We start from the raw sequence: 26930 nt of genomic DNA, 5'->3' as shown, positions 1-26930 counted from the left end.
TAGAACTACGTACAAATTTAACTCTATCCATTTTTCGGGTAAACACATGTTATATAAATTATAGCAATACGAGGTAAAAGTGACCTATAGCAAATGCGATATAAATTGCATTAGGCAAATGCGATTTATAAATCGCAATCAAAGAATGCTTAACTCGCATACGAGTCCTATTATTTCCCTTAGGACTTAGGAGGGCAGGGCGAGGGCCAGGTTAAAATAATGGAGTATCGTTGTTTTTGTAGATCACCAACATAAATCTCAAGTCTATTGCTAGAGTAGTACATTTCTAATGCTCACAATTAAACCAACATAAATCAGCTAAATATAATGGTTAAAGATTAAAAATAAATTTCTATTTCTCTTTTGAGGTTTTATCCGGCAAAAAGCAGGAATATAGCAATTAACTATTATTAGTACAACATTTTGTGAATTTTGTAAATAGTGTAAAGCATACTTTACCTGTTTCAATTTATGGTACTTAGTTTGAATTGGTACAGAATTTAAGAAATAAATGAATACTTTAAAAACTTGAAATCTTAAACATGTTATTGTATTTGTTAACCTAGAAATAAGTATGCAATTTATAAGTCACATAATATGAATGCTATATATTTATAAGGATTATACGTCGCATAATTTGAATGCGATTACCCTAGGCCTAAGGCCTGGCCAGGATAAGGAAAAAAGTCCGAGTGTCCTCTCTTCAGTTAGCTACTTTTAGTTTCATTTGCTGCATTAATTAACCAAAAAATATGGCAGTGGCAACCGCAAACAGCTGGTTCACGGTGCTCACCTCCACCGGCGGCGGCACTTCACGATGCTCTCTCTCATCTGACCGGCTCTTTTCAACTTCCCTTAGACCTTCTTCTTTCTTCCTTCCTAAAGCTTCCACTCAAAATCAAAACCATAACAAAAATGTTCTCAAGAAATCATCCGAGGTAAATTAACATCATCGTCTCTGCTATTTTTTTTAATACTCAATCACCATTGGATTAGGTTCTGTTTTACTTTATCTTTATTATACTGTGCATTGTATTGTCTTAAAAGATAAATTATTTAGTATTTTAATAAAATTTCCCTGCATAGAGCTGAATGGATCGTGAATTGTGATATTATTGAGCTTTTGGACCCGCTTTTGGTGTATATATTATAATTGAGTTCTCATTTATTGGTTGATTTATAAATTCTTCTGTGTTTCATTTTGGTCAATACGCTGTAGTCCAACTAATAAGAAAACATTCGTAGTTGGTGCTGTGAGATAATATGCTCTCACTCACAGACGCACACGCTCACACATATATATAACATTGCGAAAGAGTGGGACTTTAATATTTTTCCGTTCTTTATGATACTTCCCGAAATTAGATAAAAAATGAGGAATTGAGAGAAGTCCAGAATTTAGGTGTATGAGAAGGTTACATGAATTTTGCAGTGTCGAAAATGTATTATGCTTAGTCACGCTTGTATTGATATGGCTTTTTGTTGGCGGTACATACTGGAAAGGAAAAAGATAAAGATAACACTTTTAATCTCTTGCATGCTTTATATTATCAAAGAGCAATAAGGAATGCAACTGAAAATGGAGTTAAGGTAAGTTGAATCCTGATTTTTAATGTTTACTGGTTTTTTTACTTGATGAGAAAGATTCAAAGAAGTATTTTGTGAAGGAGACATGCACTGCAAGCTTAAAATATAATCTCTTACAAAGAAACTACTTTTAGTTTTTCTCTTTTTTTTGTCCTTATTTGAAAATTATTTTTACTTGTTGTTTGACTCAATTTGAATCACTATGATCTGTGCTAGCTGTTCTCATGGTTCTGCTCATCGGAGCTAGTCATATTACTCTGTTCCAATTTAGGGAAAAAGTATTTCCTTGCTGTTTACGAGTAAAACTTCTACTAAACAAGCAAAGCCATGAATTCAGAAAGAAGCTGGTAAACAGAAGTTTCCACGGAGATCCAAAAATGAAGGGGCTTTTGCAAATGCAGATGACAGGAGCAGTACCAATGAAGCAGGACGATCTCAACCGACATCAATTAAATCATTTGGTCTGCAGAGAAAAGGGAAGGGAGTTCTGTTAGACTCGAAGGAGCAGCAGGCAAGAAAGTCAACTTCTTCTCTCCATTTTGTCTAGGCGATTGGCTTCTTTCTTGCTCTTGAGAAATATGCAGAACAAGGGAAAATGGGTGTTAGTCATGCAACTCTGGGTGTTAGTCGTGCAACTCTGTGTGTCTGTGGGGTTGGGGTTTTTGGGGGTGGTGGTGGTTGGGTAATAACATGAAAGGCCTTGCACTTTTTCACATTCTCTTTTACCCTTTTATAGTTTTTATCACATGATGCTGTTATGCACATTTGCATAAATGGGTGCCATGCCGAGGTGAACCTATGACTTTAAAAGTTCCCCTGTACCATCTGCTCTTTAGTTGTAATATGCGCCTTCATATAAATATATTTCTGCAAAAGTTTTCAGTTTCATATATGTATGTGTGCGTGTGTGTGTATTTCCAAGTTGAAGACGATGTCCTGCTGCCAAAACACTCCACCCATTGTCATGTTTGCAACTTATTGCTTTTGGCTTTCTATTCTTTATTTTTGCTGCACTTCAGGACAGCAACAATGTTCTTGAGATTCTTTCTTTTCTAATATATGGGGATGTTATCTTGGAGAGGATGTAACTGAACTCTGATACTTCTATGTTCTTCCCAAATATACTTTTTATCCCGCCATTCCCCTATCTATTTTATCCTACCTACTTGTACTCAAGAATTATACGACTTTGGTGCTGTCAAGTGACTCTCCAAATGCTGCCGCACTCATGTCGGATCCTCCAAATATGCACTACTTTTGGAGGATCCGACACGCACCGGGCGATATTTTCGGAGAGTCCGAGCAACATAGGTCAAGTTCTTTATGTTTATTATGTTCCAAAAGATGTTGTTTCAATTGTTCTACACCACTGCACCTAAGTTGTTTTTCTTTTCCAGGTAGAAACCAGTAGCTTCCAAGATGCAGCTTTTCTTAATGCTGTTGTGAAGGTGAATATATGTTAATATATATGGCAATGTTCTAATTATGCCAATTTGTTTGGATGCCTCATCTTCAAATCTCAAGGTGAAGGTGTAGATCATTTGAATCATGAAATTAGTAAAAGGGGATTCCTGGAAAACTCAAGTTCAGTACTCATCTTATCCGTAGCTTGCTAAGGGAAATTTGTGAAATAACCTCGTGTATCTCTAAAGTTCTAAATTAACAATTGTGCCACTGGGCATTTATAAAGTGTATTGTTGTCGTTATCCGACACGAAATTATTCTCTAATGGTTTGGTTCCTCCAGTTCGAAGTTAATAAAAAATATACTTCAAATACTTATGCAGCAATTAGGATGGTGTACACCTCGATAGATATTCTATCTCACTCAGTTTCTTCTGTAGCCTTAATAGGTTCATCAACAATGTGATTGCTTTCAACATATCTGCAACTGCACTTATGAATGACTTTTATATGGATTGCATGACAATTTAATAATATTTACTCACATTCCCATTTCCGTTTTGTTGGTGTCAAGGTTTACTGTACACATACTGCTCCAGATTATTCCCTTCCTTGGCAGAAACAAAGACAATATACAAGTACTGGAAGGCATGCTTTTTCTCCTTTCTCTTTTAGTAAATTGTGGAAAATGGCAAATTTCCTATGAACAGTAGTTCTGCGATGCGTTATTCTCTGATATATTGTCTACTATATCTGGTAGGCTGATCTTTGTATGGGGGGATAGCCTAGAAGTCTGACTTTAGTTTGATTTGTTCAGTGCTTTCATGATTGGTGATGGAAAGCTCTTAACCAATGCGCATTGCGTTGAACATGATACGCAGGTACCTACTTTCAGTGCTAATGTTGTAATCAGTATTCACTATCGTTGAATCCCTGCTATTTAGGTGGTCTTCTATCACCCAATGAGTCAATTACATTGTTCTACTCCATCTGCCTGTCAAATGCGGCTTTTAGCATATTCAAAATTAATATTTTTGGTGGCAGGTCAAAGTGAAGAAAAGGGGAGATGACACAAAATATGTTGCTAAGGTATGCTTTTCAACAACAAACAACAACAACAACCCAGTATAATCCCACTAGTGGGGTCTGGGGAGGGTATAATCCCAACAACAACCCAGTCTGTCACACAAGGTGTGTACGCAGACCTTACCCCTACCCTGGGGTAGAGAGGCTGTTTCCGATAGACCCTCAGCTCCCTCCCTCCAAGAACTCCCCACCTTGCTCTTGGGGTGACTCGAACTCACAACCTCTTAGTTGGAAGTGGAGGGTGCTCACCACTAGAGCAACCCACTCTTGTCTAAGGTATGCTTTTCATGATAAGTTTTAAATACCTACACAAAATATGCTTTATTGTTTTACTCTTGTAAGACGAATAACGGAGTTATCTCGGGCTCTTGTATGGAAACAGAAAACAGTTTGAGACCAATCATTAGATGATGTCTCCTAAAAGGTACTCCCTCTGTTACAATTTGTGTGACACTATTTCCGTTTTAGTCGGTTCTCAAAAGGATGATCCCTTTCTATATTTTGAAAAAAATTAACTTTAAACTTTCCATTTTACCTTAATGACATGGTTTTATAACCTCTCAACTGTCATTACATGTTTAAGACCACGAGTTCCGAAAGTTTGTTCTTTTATTCTTAAATTCTATGTCCAGTCGAACAAGTTCCCATAAAATGAAATGGAGGGAGTAATACTATTGGAATGAAAGGGATTTTGGTGATTATACTTTGACAAGATTTATTTTGAATGTTGAAATATCTGAAGCTAAGTGACATATGATATATTAGATCAAAATTATTGGGAAGTATTATAGTCTTGGAGTAAAGCATTATACGATGTGCGTTAAAGTAGGTCTGGTATTTCTGCAGCTCTCGCTTATACTAATAAGAAACTGAATTACAGCTAGATAGTACTGCTGTCTCTCCAGCTCTCCCTCTTTTCCTCCTTGCTTTACCTGTAATAAGACAACCATGCACCCAGACTTTTATATCTGAGGCAGTACGCATACGCAAGTATTCCAGGCTCTTTCCTTGTTTATTATTAGGTGACTTTATCAGGGGCTAATGTGCCTCTCGTATTTGTTTAGTCCCGAGCTAGTATATGGGATATGCTGGTCTCCTTTGAGAAGTAGATGTTTTCTTTCATATGATCCAATGTTGAGTTTGATTCAGCTTGTTTCCCTTTCTCACCATCCCCCCGAAACCCGCCAAACCTAATTATGTGGTGCTTAATTCTCATCATGTATGACATGTAGGTTCTAGCCAGAGGGGTAGAGTGTGACATAGCTTTGCTATCTGTGGAAAGCAAGGACTTTTGGGAGGGAGCTGAGCCCCTTCGTTTTGGACGGTTGCCTCGTCTGCAGGTACTTCTCATTTATCAATTTCATTTTAGAAAAGCTGTTCTACGTGTGTATGTCTCTCTCTCTCTCTATCTATATATATATATACTGAAGAAAGTTGGCACCTATCTATATTATTATTATTATTTTTTTTTAATGTATATTTTTTCCTTATTTTACTTTATAAAAAATTTATGTAAATGTTTTCTCTGAAGATGTGCTTTCTCATTTTTATGGTTGGTCTAAATGTGTCAAAGAAAATGGGATATGGCGATATGCCACCTTGCACAAGTGTTCATACTGAAGAAAGTTGGCACCTATCTACATTGATGTCTGCTTGTTATATTAGTCAATCACACTTGTTCTTGGATGAATTAAGTTTGTAGATGTCCTATCCTTGAGTCGAGATTTGTCTCTGATATGTATGATTATGTGAATTATATATTTGTGAGGCAGCTTCACATTTGGTAGTAAGCTTCAATAGTTGATAGATAAGTAAATGCTTAGTTATTTCTTGGGTAGAATTATACCTTAAAAGAAAGAATATTATATTTATTCCCAGGGAAAATATTTCCTATAAAAAGTCAATTCTGGACTCATAACCACTATAACATAATCTTGCTGCCTTTTTGCTTGTCATTTGATATTTGAACCTCTGTTACTACTCAATTTGTGTTGCTGGATTACTTTCTATTTCCGTAGATTATAAAAAATCTTGACATATTCAAAAGCCCATATCTCTTGCCGAATCTGATGCAATGCATACAGCTTACATATTAAGCTGGTCCTTTTTCTTTTGCAGGATGCTGTAACTGTGGTTGGCTATCCACTTGGAGGAGATACAATATCTGTGACTAAGGGGGTAGTTTCAAGAATTGAGGTTTGTTTCTGTTGTTCACCTTTCAGTTAAGGTAGTATTAGTTCCTTAGCTGACGGTGACTGACCTCTAGATGCTTTTACTTACTTTAAGAATTTAGATCGTTACTCTTTGACAAATGTGGGTCATTTGTCTTTTCGTGCGTACATTATAGTCTGTTGTGCTCTTTTACTGATGACTGGTATTGTTCTCATCATGTCATGATCTATTCAATCTTAAAGGGTAAGGATTGCTAGAATTTAGATTGATAAATTGATAATGTTAGGAAAAGAAACTGGTGTAGATAATGCACTAGAGTCACAACCGTTGCCAATTCACTGTGTACAGCTATAACAGTAATATTAGTATAACTTCTAATTTTGTACTTAGATTTTCTTTCCAAAAACAGGACCTGTGCCTTTTTTTCCCAGATAAGGTAAGTTTTTTTAATGTTGGGGAAATCCCCGTATACAAGAAGTATACAGAAGGAACCTGTGCTTAAAGGGGGTTTATCAACTATTAATCTGGTTTCATGATCCTAAATTAAAATCCCCATCAGTAACCTGCAATTAAGCAAGTGGATTCACCTTAAAGAAATATACCGTGGGAATACACTGGGTATGTTGTTGTTGTGTTGTTGATTCACCTTAAAGAAATGCGAGGTACTTTTATAGAGATCATTGTTCTTTGTTATTATTATTATTATTATTGTTTTCCTTCATTTTGTTTTTTGACCCTTTTACACCCTCATTGTTCCCACTTTTAAAGGTTGCGGTTATAGTTATGAGTATTCAAGCATATAGTTGTTCCCTTAAATTTCAGTCAGTTCTATAGGTTGCAAAAGAGTTGATTATTATTATAAATGAGGTAATCTTCCCTTTGCTACTAGTGATAGACACAACCTGATTTTTGTTCTCCTAGATATAATTACAAGTGCTAACTCACAAATTTGTCTTCATCAATAGGTTACATCATATGCTCATGGATCATCTGAGCTGCTGGGCATTCAAATAGATGCAGCAATAAATCCTGGTAAATGGACGTTGAAATAAGACCGCTTCTTCATATAACAAGCCCACGGAAATTTACTCTTATCTTATTTGTTTTAGAACTTATCCATTGGATCAATAGTTGTATTTTTTTTCTCGTTCTTTACTGTAGTTGCTGACAAGAGTGGGTTGCTCTAGTGGTAAGCACCTTCCACTTCCAACCAAGAGGTTGTGAGTTCGAGTCACCCCAAGAGCAAGGTGGGGAGTTCTTGGAGGGAAGGAGCCGAGGGTCTATCGGAAACAACCTCTCTACCCCAGGGTAGGGGTAAGGTCTGCGTACACACTACCCTCCCCAGACCCCACTAGTGGGATTATACTGGGTTGTTGTTGTTGTTGTTGTTTACTGTAGTTGCTGCTACTAATGGCAAGGATTTTAGGTAATAGTGGCGGTCCTGCATTCAATGATGATGGAGATTGCATTGGAGTGGCATTTCAGGTAGTTGCTTTTCAGATTTGGATAATGGTTATTTATGTGACCAGACTCTTGCTTCTTTTGGCTTGCCACTTTAGTTTACACAGAGTCCTCTCTTTTAGGGGTTTTGTAACGACAGGATGCAACTTTCAAGTTTGAAATGGTTACTTAATCACATAATTGTAGTGGTTTATATTACCGCTGCTGTTATTTTCTTCTGTTTTCAAAGGCATCCTGAGGCTAGCTTAAGAGCTCGGCCCAAGGCAAACCATAACAGTATCGACTAGGGGTGGTAGTATCTCTTATGGCCATGTGCTGCATCAACAGTTCTCCAAATTACTTTTTGCATTTGTCACTTATTTTTATTTTGCTTGATCTATTTAGTGAATGAGGTCAGTCACTCCTCAGGGTGCAAAATGTTTTCTAGTGCATACTGTTCCTCCACTATGTTTGACAAAGTTATGATCCTCTTCAGGAATCTCATGCCTTATTTTATTTTTATTTTTTTTAACTTCATGTGTTGTTTTCATATTGATAATGCTTACACAACAACTCCTTTAGGTTTACAGATCAGATGATGCTGAAAATATTGGTTATGTAATCCCCACTACAGTTGTGTCTCATTTTCTGGAAGACTATGAGAGGAATGGGAAGTATTGTGGTGAGTCTGTCTCCTTTTGTGAAATTATCTGCTCATTCAGGCCATTCTATGCTGAGGAATCACCTAAATGGCTAGGGCTTTGCAAACAGTCTTTGTTTTCAATTACACAGTTTAACCGAGAATATTTATTTTTTTGAATTAGATTATGACAACTTACTAATATCTGGAATTGGCTTCATTTCAATTTGTTTGGACTTTGGTCTGAATTCTGTGTCTATTTTTTAATATGCATCAAGCGCGGAGTTCTTAAGTTGGATTGTGTTGCTGGAAAAATCAATTAATATGCAAATGTGAACTAAAAGAAGTGTACTTTTGAGTTGCATGTTATAGAAAAAAACCCAGTTCTAAACTTTGAATATAAGCTTATTTGAACCTAACCAACTGATGACTGCATCTGCTCCTTTCTTATTTGCCAAGCAAATATATTTGTTGCTTGTCGTGATGTCTAGCTGTAATTGTGTGATGATGATACTTGATGGGAGAGAAAGCAAGAGAAACATTTAACTCCCAGAGAGTGGTTGGTTTTGCTAATGAGAAGGCAGCTGGATGAATGGAAACTCCTTCAGGCATTTCAGCCTGTGACATGAAGGCATATGTGAAAGAAACAGAGATGCCTCTTGGTTCTGTAAAAGGAGAAAGGAAGAGAAGATGAGGTGTCACTGAAAGAACTAAAAGATTGGCATTATTAATGTGAAAAAGGGTCATGGATTGAGGTTTAACTCTGAGAAATAAGGAGCAGCACAGGGTCCAAGCAGGAATTTTTGTTGGTGAACACGAATCTTGTTTATGTTATTTGCTTCCCTTTAATCCTTAATCACAACATTAATTTATGCTGTGGCGGGGGCCCCCTGAAATAAGAAAGCCATCAGTATTAACTTATCATTTCAAACTTGTATGGTTCCACCACTACATGCTGTTTTTCTGTACATGTGAAATCATAGACTGAAGTTTTAACTCGTAACTTCTTGGTTTGCTCTTTAAATGGGTCCACTGGGACCAAAACTCTGGGATATGATATACTACTTCTCACTGTATCATATTTTCAGGTTTTCCTTGCCTTGGGGTCTTGTTGCAAAAATTGGAGAATCCGGCACTACGTGCCTGCTTAAAAGTGCCATCTAACGAGGTCTGTTTATTTATCTATACAGAATGAAAGTCCTTGTGTCTGCTCTTCAGAATGATCGCCTTTTCTCTGTCCTCCCCCCCCCCCCCTTCCGTTTTTCCTTTTTGTATGTGTAATTGGTGAATTCATTTATCAATAAAAAATTTGGCAGCTGATGACAGAAATAGTGGTACTGCTTATCCTAAGATACTTCATATGGGTTGGCATATTATCCCATTGAGAAATGTACTCTCAGCTGATCCCAGCCCACACTGAACAGCTGGACTCCTAATTCATGAAGCCTTTGCAGACTGGAATCCTAATTCACGAGCTTAAAAGCTAATGAATATTTGGCTGGAAACAAATTGCAATACTTTGAAATTAGGCGAAAGCCCACTCAATTCTGAGTTTGGTCTCAATTGAACCTCAGAAGAAACAAATTCAAAAAATTCATTCAATGAGGTGTAAACCGGTCTTTGACATCCATAAAGGAGAGCTTGGGCGGAAATTGGCATTTTAAGTTCAACATCTTAAGCTATACAATCTAATATGGAGCAAAAGGCTTTGCATTTGACAATTTAACTAATCACCCTTCTAAACATCTTGCTGACTGGGATTCATTTTCCATTCTTTCTTAAACTGCATTTTCCTCACGAGGCCTAGATTATGTTGGTTCCAGTGAATCTTACTGAACAGTGATGAACCAAGTAAAATCAGAGGGTTATATGAAGATTAAGATTGGACCTTCTGAATCGGGTAAGAGGCAGAGCTTGGTGAAGTTATGGTGAATGATGACGAAGAACGAATAATGGATAGCAAACTCGACTAGGAGATGGAGGAGGGAAAGATTGAGCTTCTTTTGCTTCTTTTTGGGGCGGGGGGTTGGTTTGGGGGGGAGGGGGAGATTGAGAGAGAGTTTCTCTTTATGAACCAGATGAAGCCCTTTTCCTTTTCATTTAGCTCTTGTTTTGTGTCTTTATGTTCTTGTTTTCGGTAGAAGCCCTTGACCACTCTATTAATGCTAGAAAGAACGGGACAGCAGCTACAAGTACTTTTGTGAAAGAGTGGATGATGGTGGTGCTGAGGTGCTGTGGCTAGAGTTCAGCAAATGTCAGAACTGAATCTTTGCATTTGGTCATATATACATGGGAAAAGTGGGCATTGACTAAAATAACTTCAATTTAGTTATGCATAATACATTTATCAGTTAGAAATTAGAATACACAGAAACACATTAGAAAAAGCAATATAAAGAAAATGTTGAAGGCATCCTTAGGCTTAAGCGTGTGAAAAATTGAATTTATGGGCATGGATTGAGCTGAGTAAAGCTAACTCTTCTTGATAATGAGTCACCGTTGGTGAACTTTTTAATAGTTAACTTATTTCAAGAGGACGTCATCCTGAATGAAGCAGCATTTACAATATCTTCAGCGTTCTGGTCTCTAATGTTGTCAACTCCTCTAAATCAGATGTCATGGAATTAAGTTATACCACCGGCCAACCAAGTGCATCTATCAGTTTAGCGTTTCTTATACTACTTTATGCCTCTTGAAAAAAAAAAAAATCCTACATGAAAGCAAACACATTCTGTTTTCATTCAACTGAATCCACCTTGGCAGTAATGTGTTTTGAGACAGAGATGTGCAGTGGTTACTCAGTAGTTTGAGCGGAAAATGTACATACTTGTATAATGCTTCTCGACATCCTCTCTTAATACAAGGTTTATTGTTTCATAGGGTGTACTTGTTCGGAAAGTTGAGCCCACTTCGGATGTCAGTAATGTCTTGAAAGAGGTATTTTTATTCTTTATTTCAGTAGGCTATTTATCATTTTACTGTTACACATGGATTTTTTTGCACCATTGAAAGCACTTGGTAACTCCGTTCTTATAATGACAGTTAATCTAGTCCAGAGAGCCTCAGCTTAATGGCATTTTGTTTCAATTATCAAAGATTTTGAAACGTTTAACCCTTAAACTGCAACCTGTAAATGGTAGGACCATAAGAAAAGATTTGATTTGACTGGGTAGTGACAAACAGGATTTGCTGAGGAGCTAAAATAAAAGGTCTTTTTATTTTAATGAGAAGCTCCCTGGAAGGCATGGCTTTCAGGCATCTATTGTATCCAACAGAGTGTGCTTCACTTGTTTTCCGTCCATTTTTGTCAATTAACTTGATTTAGTCATTCTATTCTGTTCTTCTTAGAAAAAGTGTGAAAGGGAGCCTTGGAGCAACGTTAAAGTTGTCTCCGTGTGACCTGTGAGAAGGCACGGGAGAAAATATGTTATTGATATTGGATGAACAATTCAATACAAGAGGTCCTTATTTATAGCTATACTATACAAGGACATACTACTCCTCTACCAATGTGGGACAATACTACACTATATACATGATGTAAACTAACACTCCCCCTCAAGCCGGTGCATACAAATCATATGTACCGAGCTTGTTACATATATAACCAATACGAGGACCAGTGAGAGACTTGGTGAAAATAACTGCAAGTTGATCATTCGACCTCACAAACTTTGTAGCAATCTCTCCTGAAAGTATCTTTTCTCTGACGAAGTGACAATCAATTTCAATGTGTTTAGTTCTCTCATGGAACACCAGATTTGATGCAATATGAAGGGCAACTTGATTATCGTACACAAGTTCCATCCGACTGATTTCACCAAATTTCAACTCCTTGAGCAATTGTTTGGTCCAGTCTAGCTCACATGTTGCCATAGCCATTGCTCGATATTCTGCTTCTGCACTAGACCGAGCATCTACATTCTGTTTCTTGCTCTTCCAGGACACCAAATTTCCTCCTACTAAAACCCAATATCCAAACGTAGAACGTCTATCAGAAGGTGATCCTGCCCAATCAGCATTTGAGTATCCAATGATCTACTCATGACCTCGATCCTCAAAGAGTAACCCTTTACCTGGAGCCGATTTTATATATCGAATAATGCGGACAACTGTATCCCAATGATTATCACATGGAGAATTCATAAACTGACTTACAACACTCGCAGGAAAAGAAATGTCGGGTCTAGTCACTGTGAGATAATTTAATTTTCCAACCAGTCCCCTATAGCTTGCAGGATCGCTAAGCGGATCCCCCTGTCCTGACATAAGTTTAGAATTCGGATCCATCGGAGTGTCAACAGGTCTGCAACCTATCATCCCCGTCTCCTCAAGAATGTCTAAAGCATATTTTCTTTGAGAAATAACAATACCTGAGCTAGACTGGGCAACCTCAATACCTAGAAAGTACTTCAATCTGCCTAGATCCTTAGTTTGGAAGTGCTGGAAGAGATGCTGCTTCAGATTGGTAATACCATCCTGATCATTGCCAGTAATAACAATATCATCAACATAGACTACCAGATAAATACAGAGACTTGAAGCAGAGTGCCGATAAAACAAAGAGTGATCAGCTTCACTACGAGTCATGCCAAACTCCTGGATAACCGTGCTGAACTTACCAAACCAGGCTCGAGGAGACTGCTTTAGACCATAAAGTGACCGACGCAAGCGACATACAAGGCCACGAGACTCCCCCTGAGCAACAAAACCAGGTGGTTGCTCCATATAAACCTCATCCTTAAGATCACCGTGAAGAAATGCATTTTTAATGTCCAGCTGATAGAGGGGCCAATGACGAACCGCATCCATGGATAGAAAAAGGCGGACTGAAGCCACTTTAGCCACGGGAGAGAAGGTATCACTGTAATCGAGCCCAAATATCTGAGTATATCCTTTGGCAACAAGACTGGCCTCAAGTCGATCAATCTGTCCATCGGGACCAACTTTGACTGCATAAACTCAACGACAACCAACAGTAGATTTACCTGAGGGAAGAGGAACAAGCTCCCAAGTACCACTTGTATGTAAAGCAGACATCTCGTCACTCATAGCCTGTCGCCATTCTGGATGAGACAACGCTTCACCTGTAGACTTAGGGATGGAAACTGAGGACAAAGAAGATATAAAAGCATAATGGGGAGATGACAGACGATGATAGCTCAAACCGACATAATGAGGATTAGGGTTAAGTGTGGTCCGTATACCTTTCCGAAGTGCAATCGGTGTACTAGGAGCAGGGTCCGCAGCATGAGCAGGGTCAGGTGCAGGACGAGAACCAGTTGGGCCTAATGGAGGACGCAAACGACGATGATAAGTCAAGAGTGGTGTTCCTGTGACTAGGGAACTAGGGGGAACAACACTAGACTCCTCAACGGTTGGTATGGATGAAACCTCTGCGGTCGAAGGTGGAAGAGGAGCTATAGTAAACACCTCAAAGGTCGGTATAGTTAAGACCTCAGATATATCATGGTGGTTAGCAGAAGTAAAGAAAGGTTTAGACTCAAAAAATGTGACGTCAGCTGACATAAGGTACCTACGAAGATCTGGAGAATAACAACGATATCCCTTCTGAACACGAGAATAACCAAGGAAGACACACTTGAGAGCACGAGGAGCTAACTTATCTTTCCCAGGGGCTAAGTTATGAACAAAACACGTGCTCCCAAAAACACGAGGTGGAAGAGAGTATAAGGGTGACTGGGGAAACAATACTGAATGCGGAATCTAATTCTTGATGGGAGATGAAGGCATCCGATTAATCAAATAACAAGCTGTGAGAACTGCATCGCCCCAAAAACGCAACGGAACACTAGATTCAATTAGAAGTGTGCGAGCAGTCTCAATAAGATGCCTATTCTTTCTCTCAGCAACCCCATTTTGCTGAGGGGTATAAGGACAAGATGTCTGATGAATAATTCCTTGAGAAGTTATAAACTGCTGAAATTGAGAAGATAAATATTCTAAGGCATTATCACTGCGAAAAATGCGAATAGAAACACCAAATTGTTTTTTGATTTCAGCACAGAAACTCTGGAATATAGAAAATAACTCAGAACGATTTTTCATTAAGAAAAGCCAAGTACATCTTGAATAATCATCAATGAAACTAACAAAATAACGAAATCCCAAGGATGAACTGACTCTACTAGGACCCCATATATCAGAATGAACTAAGGAGAAGACAGACTCTGCATGACTCTCAACACTACGCGAAAAAGAGGCTCGAGTATGTTTTCCAAGTTGACACGACTCATAATCTAATGTAGACAAACTAGATAAACTAGGCACCATCTTCTGAAGTTTGGATAAACTCGGATGTCCTAAACGTTTGTGGATTAGATCTGAAGGATCCATAACTAGACATGTTGTGGAAGGACTGAGTGAGTTAAGGTAGTAAAGGCCTTCTGATTCACGTCCTGTACCAATTGTCTGTCCCGTACCGCGGTCCTGCATAATAAAAGAATCGTCAATAAAATATATACCACAATGGAGGGCACGAGTCAAACGACTAACAAATGCAAGACTAAAAAGGACAGCCATGGACATAAAGAACGGAATCTAGGTTGATAGAAGACAATGGATTAGCTTGTCCAACTCCTTTTGCTTTAGTTTGACATCCATTGGCTAAAGTAACAGTGGGAAGAGATTGTGAATATACAATATTTGACAAAAGTGATATATTACCAGAGATGTAATCAGAAGCGCCTGAGTCCATGACCCATGGGCCAAGAGTGCTAGACTGGGAAACACAAGCAAAAGAATTACCAGTAACAGAAGTATCAATCTGAGCAACTGAGGCTACTTGTAGAGATGTCTGCTTACTTGCTCGATACTGAATGATCTCATTATATTCTTCTTTAGATAAAGAAAATCCATGGTTACCTGGAGTCTCGGTCTGAGCAATGTAAGCATTTTTGGGTGGACGACCATGTAAGGAATAGCACATTTCACGAGTGTGTCCAAGTTTGTGACAATAAGAACACTTGGATCTAGATCTTCCAAAACGACCTCCTCCTCGTCTATGCTCCATAGTTTGAGATGCCCGAACATACATTGTCTGGGATGCAAGAACAGAGGAATCAAGTATCTGTGATGAGATCACTGGTGGACTTGGTGCTGCAGCAAGGCGGAGTAATCGAGAGAATAATTCATCAACTGTCGGGACAGTCGGACTAGCCAAAATCTAGTCGTGTACTGAATCAAGATCATTAGGAAGTCCAGCGAGGGTAAGAACGAGAAACATCTTCTGTCGCTGCTCTTGTTCTTTTTCCACACTAGCAGAAACTGGCATCAACTTCTCAAATTACTCCATGACTGCCTGTACTTGACCCAAGTAAGTAGACATATCTAATTTCTGCTTCTTTAAGTTTGTCATCCGCGATATCACATCATAGAAGCGAGATATGTGATTAGTGTATAAGGTGCGTGCCTTTGGCCAAACCAAATAACATGTCTGGAATGGACGAAACAAGGGCATCAACTTGGAATCAATAGATCGCCACAAGATGCTACATAACTGAGCATTGATTTTTGCCCAGAGTGCTATAGCCTTTTCATCTCCATCGCTAGACTGTTTGATTAGATGATTTTAAACACCTTGACCTCTAAACCACAACTCGACAGATGAAGTCCAAGCTAAGTAGTTTGAACCTCCCATTAAAGGTTCCGAGGTAATAATAGCACTAGAGCTTCCAGAACTCATGTTTCTAGACCCAAAAGTATCAAATCCCAAAGACATTGTTGCAAATTATTACCAAATAAGAGAAAGAATCAACTGTAATCCACTGAAATAGAGTACGGAAACACAGAAACAGAATACTGAAATACTGTAGCTGCCGGAATCTACTGTAGCTGTCGGAAAAAACTCAAAGTTTTCGGAATGAAATGAAAACAGTAGGGGTAGGATCGGAATTACCAGGCGACCCAACTGTTCTGAAGGAAGATTTTCAAAAAATGGCCGGAAGTGGTCGGACGCGCCGGCGCGTGAGCTCACGCGCGTGAGCTTCTGGTGGCGCGTGAGGTGGCTGCTGCCGGAGCTTTTCACTGGGGTTTGGTTGCCGGACAGTGACGACTCTTGTGGTAGTGTTGAATTTTGCACAACACTGACAGAGATGAAGCAGATAGAAAATAGCCTTAAAAAGTACTGATTTATCTTTCCCGGAATCGCTGGAATTTATGCACATCGATAAGTCTCTCATAATTGTTCTGATACCATGTGAGAAGGCACGGGAGAAAATATGTTATTGATATTGGATGAACAATTCAATACAATAGGTCCTTATTTATAGCTATACTATACAAGGACATACTACTCCTCTACCAATGTGGGACAATACTACACTATATACATGCTGTAAACTAACACTCCCCCTCAAGCCAGGTTCGAGCCGTGAAAGCAGTCACTAATGCTTGCATTAGACAGCCACATCCCTTGGGATGCGGCCCTTCCCCGAACCCTGCGTGAAAGCGGGATGCCTAGTGTACCGGGCTGCCCTTTTTTCTTCTTCTTAGAACAAGTGTGTTTGCTTAATATAGTTGGGGGCGGAGCCAGGATTTGAAGCTTATGGATTCGGGATTTTTGTTCTTTTAAGTTAGTGGGTTCTGAATTAACAATTTGTACATATTCAATGGATTTCTTAAGACAAATACCGGGTTTGGACCAAAGCTACTGGGTTCGGCTGAACCCGTAACCAAAGCGCTAGCTCCGCCCCTGAATATAGTGGTTTTGACGTCCTACTTCCCTTAAAGCAGATAACTTTTTCTGAAACCAATATCCACTAAGGACGTGTTCCTTAATAGAGCATAATGAATATGGAAGATTCATATCGCCAAACTGAATTGGTTTGAGATTTAGGTGTAATTGATTGATTGAATATGGACAAGGGAATCAAGTCATAGTTTGTACATTCTTTTCATTAATTGCTATTTTCACAACATTGAGTAACATGCACCATCGATGTGGTGCTGGAACTCAAGTGATCTCAAGACACGAAGCTTTAAGGTATGAAATGAGTGCGGTGACATGGATATTCTGTCGGTATCTGTATTCATGTCACCTGTCTATTTGATTTTCTTGATTTTTTCCATTCTTACGGTGTTAAGTTACTAGGAAATTTCTTATGGATTTAATTGTTTCACTGGCATGTTATTTTGGTAATGTCACTAAGTCAAATGATACTTGGTACATTTTTCAGGGCGACGTCATTGTTAGCTTTGATGGTGTTCGTGTTGGGTCTGAAGGAACAGTGCCGTTTCGATCAAGTGAACGTATAGCTTTTCGCTATCTCATTAGTCAAAAGTAAAGTTCAGTTACTTGCAAAGAAGTTAAATTTGCATTTAAAGACATTAGTATGTTTGACAAACATCTTTTTTATTTATTTATTACATATTACGTTTGACAAACATTATGCACGTAATGTTCAGTTTGAATGGCAACCTCTGAGACTGGTTAGTTCATGTAATGATTACCAATTTTCAGGACACCACTTCCCCCTTTGTCTTTTCCACATAAGTTTCTGCCCTTAAATTAAATCTGCCAAAGCTAGCAGGGAATGCTTATCATTTTTTATACTGTGAAGGTTGAATAGTCTTTTTTGTTTTTTCTCCTGGTGGATCCATTTCTATTTCCTTGATGACCTTGAAATGGATATCAGCCTAATGCCAATATTTCACTGAATCCTTGATATCAAACTCCAGAATTTCCCAATCTTCTATATCAATGTTGGTCCTGCGTGTCGATTTATTAAGTATGCACTTGCTACTGTATATCTTACAAAACTGTTGTTTCCTTTTCAGATTCAGTGGTGATTCAGTTGAGCTTGGTATTATAAGAGCAGGAGAATTCATGAAGGTTCAAGCAGTTCTGAAGCCGCGCGTGCATTTGGTATAAAAGAAATGTTAGCTGACCCTCGGTCTTTTTGGTGACCCATCACTTGAATCTCAGTTTAATTTATTTAGATATGTTTGCTCTCATCTGAAGGTTCCTTATCATATAGAAGGTGGTCAGCCTTCATACCTAATAGTTGCAGGCTTGGTGTTTACACCACTATCCGAACCACTAATAGAGTAAGAATTGTTAGAATTCTTTGTATTGTTATATGGAGCTACCAAACTGCTAGTTTTCAAGTACGTATTAGTATAAGAGTTCTCTCTCTGATAACAAAACTCTCATATTTTATTTGGCAGGGAAGAAGAAGATAGCATTGGGGTGAGTCTTGACAAAACGAAGATTGCTCACAATAATTAGAACTATTTTATTTTTCTTTTTTGTTTCTTTGTTTTGATAAGTCAATGATTAGAAATACTTTGTTGTCTTGATTGTTTTCTTTTAATTTTATTAGCTGAAACTATTGACCAAGGCTCGATACTCTTTGGCAAAGTTCGAAGGGCAGCAGATTGTTGTACTATCCCAGGTATGTATGGAGTAAGTTTTGGCCTTTGTAAATTGATCTGCGGATATAGTGACTAGTATATCCTTTCTCTTGTTCATTACTGGACATGAAAGTAGGACATACCCATCCCTGGGCCATGGTGGGGGAACAGGAACAGGGGACATAACCTAAGGGTGATGATTTAAGGTTAAATGGGTTTTAGCCTGCCATTTTATCACCCTTGGTGTTCGAGTCTACTTTATCACTTGCTTACCCATTTTGTCACCTCTAGATGATGCTGAGTTACGTAAAATAATTCTATATTTCAATGGTTTATTTTGCTTGTAGGTCTTGGCGAATGAAGTAAATATCGGGTATGAGGATATGAGCAATGATCAGGCAAGTTACTCATGTACTTTTATGTTACAATCCTACCAGTTGAATTGTAATTGGTGTGAACATCAAATTTCAAATTAGTCACGTATGCTTCTTCAATGAAGTGGATTCATATGCTGACCCCAACTAGCTTTGGAATGAGACATAGTCGTTGTTGTTGTATGCTTCTTCAATGAAGTCTTAATTTTTAGTTTATTGGCAGGTCTTGAAGTTGAATGGCACCAGAATTAAAAACATTCACCACTTGGCTCATCTAGTGGATTGTAAGTGTTAATGTATATATAGTTTAAGTTCTCGTTCTCTTGAACTGGGGCAGTTACAAATTTGTCTTCTCGTGCAGCTTGCAAAGGCAAATATTTAGTGTTTGAATTTGAAGACAATTTTTTGGTCGTTCTCGAAAGGGAGGCAGCCCTAGACGCCTCTTCTAGTATTCTCAAAGACTATGGCATTCCAGCTGAAAGATCATCCGATCTTATGGGAGCATATGTTGATTCCATAGAACATAGTGAAGCAACCAATCAACAGAACTTTGGTGATAGTCCAGTTTCTAACTTGGAATTTGGCTCTGAAGGTCTTCTTTGGGCTTGATCACATAATCTATGAAGCTTGATCCTGATTCTCACTTGAAGCCAAGCCATTCTTTTAAAGTTTTCATGCCTAAGATGGTTATTTTGACAGTGAAAGATCTCACTATTGTTTACTTGAGGGGAAAGAAATCAGATGACCAGGCAATATCTGCATTGAGAGAGACACAGGAGTGCTTTACTTGGCTGCCTCCTGGGTTTGTAACAAGATTGGCCAGCAAAGTGAATAACCAAATTATGTAGCAAATGATACAATTGTTAGACGCAAAAGAACTGTCCAGTTGAAATCAAGGTGCTGGTGGCCATTGCCTTTGAATGAAATGGAAGTGCATGGCCCTGCACATTAAAGTATGCATCATTTCTGAGGTTTATTTTTTCAGGTATAGGCTGTAAACATCTCTTTTTAGGAAATTTTGAGAGTAGATGTGATTTGAGGTTTTCTAACCATTCACAGAATTCAATATATGTAACAATTAATAAAGGAGCTTCCAATTTAATTTAGTACTTTTGTTTTTTCTTTTTGTTCTTTCAGTTTCTCCTCCCTCCTCTCCGGCCTCTCCTTTAAAAAAAAAAAACAGTAATCTTTGGTCTGAAGCATGTTAAAAGGTGGTTCCAAATCATTTTCGGATCTTCTGTATAAGTTCTATTAGGCAGCAGAACTAGTTTCATTTTGAATATAACGTCTCTATAGTTTTTATTTTATAAAAATGAAGAGTAAGATCAGATGGTGTATTAATTCGTTTTTCTTACCAACGAGGGTTGTGGTGGAGTGATAAGTACTCCTTCATCATTAACCAGAGGTCTCAGGTTCGAATCTTGGGTGTGGAGTTGCCTTAGTTAGGTAGCGTTTTACCCTCCAATGTGGGACTTTCCGATGCGAATTCGGATTTAGTCGGGTTTCAAGGTGGGTACCGGACACCTGGTTGAAAACCAAAAAAAAAAAAAAATCGTTTTTCTTAACCCTATGTGGGCCACATCACATTCCTATGAGCTCAAAAGGTCATCGAACTGTTCTGGAGTAGGTACCAACCTTTTCATGTTTGGCTGCACATTGTAGAACATACTCCAACTCACATAAAATTCCAAATTCCTAAACGTGTTTGCTTATAACTTACATGGATACGTCAAGAAATTCCAAATTCCTAAACGTGCTTACTTATTTACCATATCTTTCAAGTTACTAAATCACATTTTACATCGTCAATTTCTTTTGAAGATAAAGAGTCTCGAGATACCAGAAGCACAGGGGATGTGACAATTTGCTCAACACAGTCCAATATATTGAGGTAGGTATTCCACTTTTTCTTACCCTATAAAGTGTAGAGTCTCAACTAATCAACTATCAAGGGTGGAACAAAAATCATCCAAATAGATGGAGATGGTGAAGTTGGGTGGAGGTGGCAGACGCAATTTGAAAATGGTTTGTCAGACACAGAAAATTCCATAGACTATGAATGGCAACAAAAGGCCACTGAGGAAAAGGACACATAAGTTCCTATTCATCCTCATGTGATTTCACAAACAATAACCATTCACCAATCTTGTCCTATTGCCAATACATTCCAAGCTGTCTTCTTAGACCATTCCCTAAATACATTCTTCTTGATAATCCTTCAATTCAATCATAATACCAACTCTGTCATTCTTTCCACCAAAGATAATACCTTTACTATTTCTGTGCCAAGAATAGGCAAAAGGGTGTCCATTCATTTCACTATCATTAATGGCTTTCACTTCCAAAAAGCCATTCTTGATTATACTCATGATTTTCTTGGTTTGCCATTCTTTTTCTTCTTCTCTTACCTTGGATAGAACTTCTCCAAGAAAGGTGCCAGCTTCAACTATTTCAGCTGCACCTGCATTATTGCCAAATCCACCATTATCTTCACCTCCATTCCCTGCACTTTCTCCAGATATAACTCCTCTGTTTCCTTCGCCCGGTGGCTCAGAACTTGCTCCTAGTGATTCTTCACTACCCACAATACCTTCAAGTCTCAGCCCACCAAATCCAGATGCTATGCTTGCTCCTGAATCTCTCATGCCATTTCAGCCTTCTGGGTCATTGCCAATTTACTCTGCAGTTCCTCTACCATTATTTTTTAGTGCAATTCTGGTCTTTGCTGTGTAAATTTCCTAATGGCTGCTGCATTCTGGTATAGTTTATTGGATTATAAAATTTCACACCTCTTTTGTCTATCATGTACTAAAGATTTTATTCATGGTATTTTGCTCTTTCATCAGGGTACATAATCACTTGCTGCAACATTAGATTTCATTGTTAGGTCATAGGTGTATGACATTTTCATTAAAAAGTTAATTAGGCTGTATTACGATTCTTGCATCAATTAAGAAGGGAATAAAACAATGACTCTCCACTTTGTATACAAAATTCATGCTTTTCCGTTCTCTGTTTGAGGGGTTATGAACACAGCTGATATGCCCAACAAAAGAATATTAAAATGAAACTGACATACACTATTATACATGACAATTTTGCTATACTATAAAGAATATCAAGAATAATTTCTGAGGTATAATACTACACAAATGAAGTATAATCTTTGAGTATCTCTTTCTACATATACTAGCTAAATTACTAGTACTTGATCAGTTGCATTTAGTAACAATTGCAGACTCTGATTTAGGAGATCAGCTAAAGAGCCTTTTCCAGAACCCCTTCTTTGAAGCCTTGAGCTCAATGGAGTTTTCCTTTTTCGGAGAAGTCGTAGCTACACTCATCCTCAGCCTATTGTTTTCCTCCCTCAGCAAATCCAAAGCTATACAAAGCTGTCTGATTGCCTCTCTTTTCTCTTCATCTTTCTGCATTAGAAGCTCTTGTTGAACTCTACTCTGTTCCTTCAGTATCTCAATTTCTTCCCTCAGATTCAGTACTACATCAGTTTTAAGGCTAAGGCCACCTTCCAGTATCGCCTTCTCTACTTGGATTTGGATTTCTTCTTCGTCGTTTTCAGGATCCTCTACCTCAGATAAATCAGAAGACTCAGACGCAGGGTCAAAGGATTCTGAATAGCTGTCATAGGCTTTCTCCATAGAGTTGATCAATTTCTCCTCTGGATATTTTGTGAAAGGAAATGGAGACTTCCACGATGCCAAAATGTGCGGCTCAGTTGTATGCTTGATTTGATCATATCCCTCAGCTAACAACCGATGGGCACGATAAATTTCCTCAATCATGTTAATGAGCTGTGGTCGCTTCTTGTAATATATCTCCGCTCTTTGGGCGAAGGTATCTGCATCTTCCTCAATTATCATGAGAATTGCCTCTGTCTTCTCATCTAGTTCTGCAACAATATACAGTTAAGGCTTCATGAAACAAGTACAGAAACTTTGCTAGTCCTTGGTATTTTAAAATATTTCTGTTACTTCAACGGAAGGGGAGCCTCGGAGAAACGGTAAAGTTGTCTCCGTGTGACCTGTAGGTCATATGTTCGAGCCGTAGAATCAGCCACTAATGCTTGCATTAGGGTAGACTGCCTACATAACACCCCTTGGGGTGCGGTCCTTCCCCGGACCCTACATGAATGCGGGATACTTCGTGAACCGGTTTGCCCTTTTTTCTTTTCCTCCTCGGGACTACCAGTAGCTTCGGTTGTTTAATCTCGTGCAAGTTAGGTTGTGGTTGTATTGGCTGCAAGCGGAACGTAGGCGCTTTAGGTGTGTGTTGACCATGCACCCTCGCTTCGTGTAATGTCGTCGTATGTATGATAGAGGTAGTGTGGTGATTGACCTCAATGCTAATGGTGATCCCCAAGGTTCAACGAATGAATTACTGCAACTTAAAAAAGGAAGAAAGAAAGTTTTGGCATAATACTAAGGCACGAGCAATCTTAAGTGTTGCTGATGAATACAACAGCAACAACAACTCCGCTTGTGTGAGCTTGCTCATATTGCCAATCCTAAACTCGGATAAAGGAGGGGGTTGCGGCAGCCTGACAACGAGCGTAAAACTAGTTGACTTCTTGTCACATTACTAACAAGCATCAACTATTCTTAAAGTATTGGCTCTTTAGCCAAAAGGGACTCCAAATAGGTCCACCTTATAATTAGGCAACCAGTTCTTAATCACAGATTAAAGCAAGATAATAAAAGTTTGACCAACTAACATAGCAAAGTTTCTCACCAGTAATTGGACCACAATGATGGCGCTATAATTGATCATAATCAATATTTTTCTCTTCTTAGTTGAATATAAAAACAAAAAAAGATTCAATTTTTCATTAGGCTATTCAGTTTTCACTACCTTTTTAACGAGCATCGAGTTTATCAAAGAAGCATGCAAAACATGTCAATTAAAAGATAGACAACAAAAGTTATAAATTTGACACTGATTTCTAGCCTGTAGACAGATAAGAGGAAGAAGATGGGAGTATAGTTTCTCACCGGCTAGAGTTGATTGAAGCCACGACGACCGGTTTTGGGTGGTATTTTTGTCACTGTTAAACCACCACCAGTATGATGATAGCTTATCCCTTGCTACTCCCATTTGCTTTTAAACAATCTGACTTAATATAACTAAACAAAAAAGAGATATGGATATAAAGTGCAGCAGCAACAGATTCAGAAATACAAGTCAAAACTTGAATGCTCAGGTTAATTAATGAAACTCACCTTAAACGGAGAAGAAGGTTCAACAATACGGAAGCTGCTAATTAGTGATATTTTGCACTTTGTTTTGTGTAGCGAAAGAAGCTACGCGGTACTGATTTTATACTACAGTAGGAGTTTAAACTTTAATCCCGAAAAGCGGGGTGGTTGGCCCCCGTTATATTGCCATTTGTAATACTGGAGCGTTTGTGAAGCAACGGTCCAATATTGTAATCTGGTAATGTATTCTAATTTTTCCTATTGGGCATTGATCTCCCCAATTACTATTATTATTATTATGTGTTTATCTTATATGATCCGGAAAAAAGAAAAAGATCATCCAATATGAAGTATGAACTCTAACTTCAATGACTATATATGTTGATAAATTCTTTTTTTTTTTTTTGGTAAAAAAGAACTCCAAAATTAATGCTTTGCTGCCCATGAATCTGTAGCGTATGTTGATAAATTCGTCATGCCTTATTGAGAAATATTTATCTTTCCTTTAGTTTTATGTAACATGTTTCACTAGCATGAAATTGATGAAATCTATTATATATAATTAGCGATAGTAGCGATATATTTAACTTTTAATTTATTGAGGTATATGATTTTTACCCCTTTATATAGGGAAATTTGTTATATATAGACTAATTTTAGAACAATGTTATCATTAAATATAGAATGCAAACTTACTATAACACATGGGTAGCCAAACGATGCAAAGTTAGTTGGAAATGATAAGCTCTCTGCTATTGCAGTGTGACCAAAGGGGAATAGGGACTAATTCAGTTAAAAGTTTTTACTCCCCATTTTAGTTTATGTAAGGTTAACCTTTCTTTTTTGGTTCGTCCAAAAAAGGATGGTCTTCATTTAAAATAATTTAATTTAATTTAATTTTTTATCTTATTTTTTATGAGCATTTGGTTGGTAGCAGGCTTATTTGAATACCTGTGGGTTTTTTTTTCCGATCATCTTACTATCTTGTTGTGTATGTTGCTTTTACATGGTTTTTCGGTGTTGTCTCGTCTTGTTTCTTGTTATTATTGTGGTATCTATGCTTGCCTGAGCCGAGGGTCTATTGGAAACAGTTTCTTACATCCATAAAGGTAGGGGTAAGGTCTGCGTACACACTAACTGATAGTAGCAAACCTGTTGTTGTATGTGAAAGAAAGAAAAGTAGACAAAACAAAGGAAAACAAAAGTAAAAAAGAGATGAACTTATGATGTAAGTACCTACATCGACATTCTTATGATGTATGCGCTTACATCGACATTCTTACGATGTAAGCGCTTACGTAGGCAGGGCATTCAAATGCCTATATAAGGGGTATGCATTTTTCATTTGCAAATCATCCCTCTAACTTCTTCTTTCTCTCTTCAATTAATACATAACTATTCTTTGTGTGGCCTTGGAGTAGGCAAAAATTGCTGAACCATGTAAATCTTCTCTTGTCTTGTCTTGTGCGATTTATTGCTTTTCTCTTTCAAATATTTTCCCTTCTATTATCCTGACACGTTTCCCAACAACTGATATCAGAGCACAAATAATGTAATTCTGGTATAAAAGTACGATATTGGTGCATATACTATTCACAAGAATAGTGCGACACAATTGATCATCGTTACTATTCACATGCACTATTCACATAATTTTTTTTTTTAGCTGTGAAAAATGGCATCAGAAGAAGGGAAGGTTAAGATTGACAAGTTCAATGGCAAATATTTTAGATTCTGAAAAATGCAAATAGAGAATTATTTATACCAGAAACATTTACATTTACCTCTGACCGAGGTAAAACCAGAGACTATGGCCAAAGCGGATTGGGATCTATTAGATCGCCAAGCTCTTGGTGTGATTCATTTGACGCAGATGCGAAATGTGACGTTTAACATCATTAACGAGAAGACCATTGCAAGCCTGATGAAGGAGTTATCAAATATGTACGAGAAGCCATCTGCTTCAAATAAAGTCTATTTGATGCGTCGATTGTTCAACTTAAAGATGACAGAAGGTGGATATGTTTTTGAACATATCAATGAGTTTAATGTAATATTAATTCAGTTGAGTTTTGTTAATATAGCATTCGATGACGAAGTTAGGGCGTTGATTCTACTATCATCTCTACCGGAGAGTTGGTCTGCAACAGTAACTGCAGTTAGCAGTTCATCGGGAAGTACCAAACTCGAATTGGATGATATTAAAGACTTGGTTCTAAGCGAAGATATTCGCCGAAGAGAATCAAGTGATTCCCCAAGATCTGCTTTTAATATCGAAAGCAGGGGGAGAAGCAGCCAAAAAGGACAAAGTCATGGTCGTGGCAGATCAAAGTCAAGGAGAAGAGGGCAATCTAAAAATCACAAAGACATTACGTGTTGGAATTGCGATAAAAATGGCCATTATAGTAGTCAGTGTAGAGAACCAAAGAAGAAGAAGAACGATCAATACAAGGATGATAATTCAGAAAATGCAATTGCTGAACAAGTCGGTGATGCACTAATTTGTTGTGCAGACGGTCCAGTCAAATCTTGGATTCTGGACTCGAGGTGCATCCTTTCACTCTACATCATGCAAAGAATTATTGCATAATTATATTACTGGAAAATTTGGAAAAGTTTATCTAGCAGACGACGAACCTCTGGA

The 26930-nt window shown here is 38.1% G+C and overlaps 2 protein-coding genes across 3 annotated transcripts; one reads left to right on the top strand and one right to left on the bottom strand.

Annotated features, from left to right (window-relative positions):
• The first annotated feature begins 635 nt into the window (after positions 1-635).
• On the top strand, positions 636-20182 carry LOC107780020 (protease Do-like 2, chloroplastic). 2 transcript variants are annotated; one of them, XM_075242608.1, is made up of 21 exons: positions 636-938; positions 1925-2098; positions 2985-3035; positions 3565-3638; positions 3808-3871; positions 4035-4079; positions 5309-5416; positions 6195-6272; positions 7214-7280; positions 7675-7733; positions 8271-8370; positions 9417-9496; positions 11209-11265; positions 17526-17629; positions 18127-18214; positions 18311-18396; positions 18517-18538; positions 18672-18743; positions 19050-19100; positions 19300-19360; positions 19438-20182. In XM_075242608.1, exons 1-21 carry the CDS (start codon positions 753-755, stop codon positions 19683-19685), a joined length of 1875 nt encoding a protein of 624 aa, XP_075098709.1. In that variant the 5' UTR covers positions 636-752; the 3' UTR covers positions 19686-20182. The 2 variants fall into 2 exon arrangements, with proteins under 2 accessions (XP_075098709.1, XP_075098710.1); XM_075242609.1 differs by lacking the exons at positions 5309-5416; positions 6195-6272; positions 7214-7280 and having other exon boundaries at positions 8279-8370.
• A 1977-nt stretch (positions 20183-22159) lies between these two features.
• On the bottom strand, positions 22160-24453 carry LOC107809612 (protein NETWORKED 3C-like). The gene is made up of 3 exons (XM_016634271.2): positions 24311-24453; positions 24083-24214; positions 22160-22983 (listed from the first exon to the last, which is right to left on the bottom strand). Exons 2-3 carry the CDS (start codon positions 24183-24185, stop codon positions 22331-22333), a joined length of 756 nt encoding a protein of 251 aa, XP_016489757.1. The 5' UTR covers positions 24186-24214; positions 24311-24453; the 3' UTR covers positions 22160-22330.
• Positions 24454-26930: the final 2477 nt, after the last annotated feature.

This window comes from Nicotiana tabacum, chromosome 22 (genome assembly GCF_000715075.1).
Source record: "Nicotiana tabacum cultivar K326 chromosome 22, ASM71507v2, whole genome shotgun sequence".
NCBI lineage: Eukaryota > Viridiplantae > Streptophyta > Magnoliopsida > Solanales > Solanaceae > Nicotiana > Nicotiana tabacum.
The sequence above is the reverse complement of the archived record's forward strand: the minus strand, read 5'-3'. Positions and strand labels throughout refer to the sequence as shown.

Coding starts and splice junctions, on each gene's coding strand:
- LOC107780020 (XM_075242608.1), top strand. CDS start 753: ATGGCAGTGGCAACCGCAAACAGCTGGTTCACGGTGCTCACCTCCACC. Junction 939..1,924: donor TTCTCAAGAAATCATCCGAG/GTAAATTAACAT, acceptor CCATGAATTCAG/AAAGAAGCTGGTAAACAGAA. Junction 3,639..3,807: donor CAATATACAAGTACTGGAAG/GCATGCTTTTTC, acceptor TGATTTGTTCAG/TGCTTTCATGATTGGTGATG.
- LOC107809612 (XM_016634271.2), bottom strand. CDS start 24,185: ATGGGAGTAGCAAGGGATAAGCTATCATCATACTGGTGGTGGTTTAAC. Junction 22,984..24,082: donor GCTTCAATCAACTCTAGCCG/GTGAGAAACTAT, acceptor ATATTGTTGCAG/AACTAGATGAGAAGACAGAG.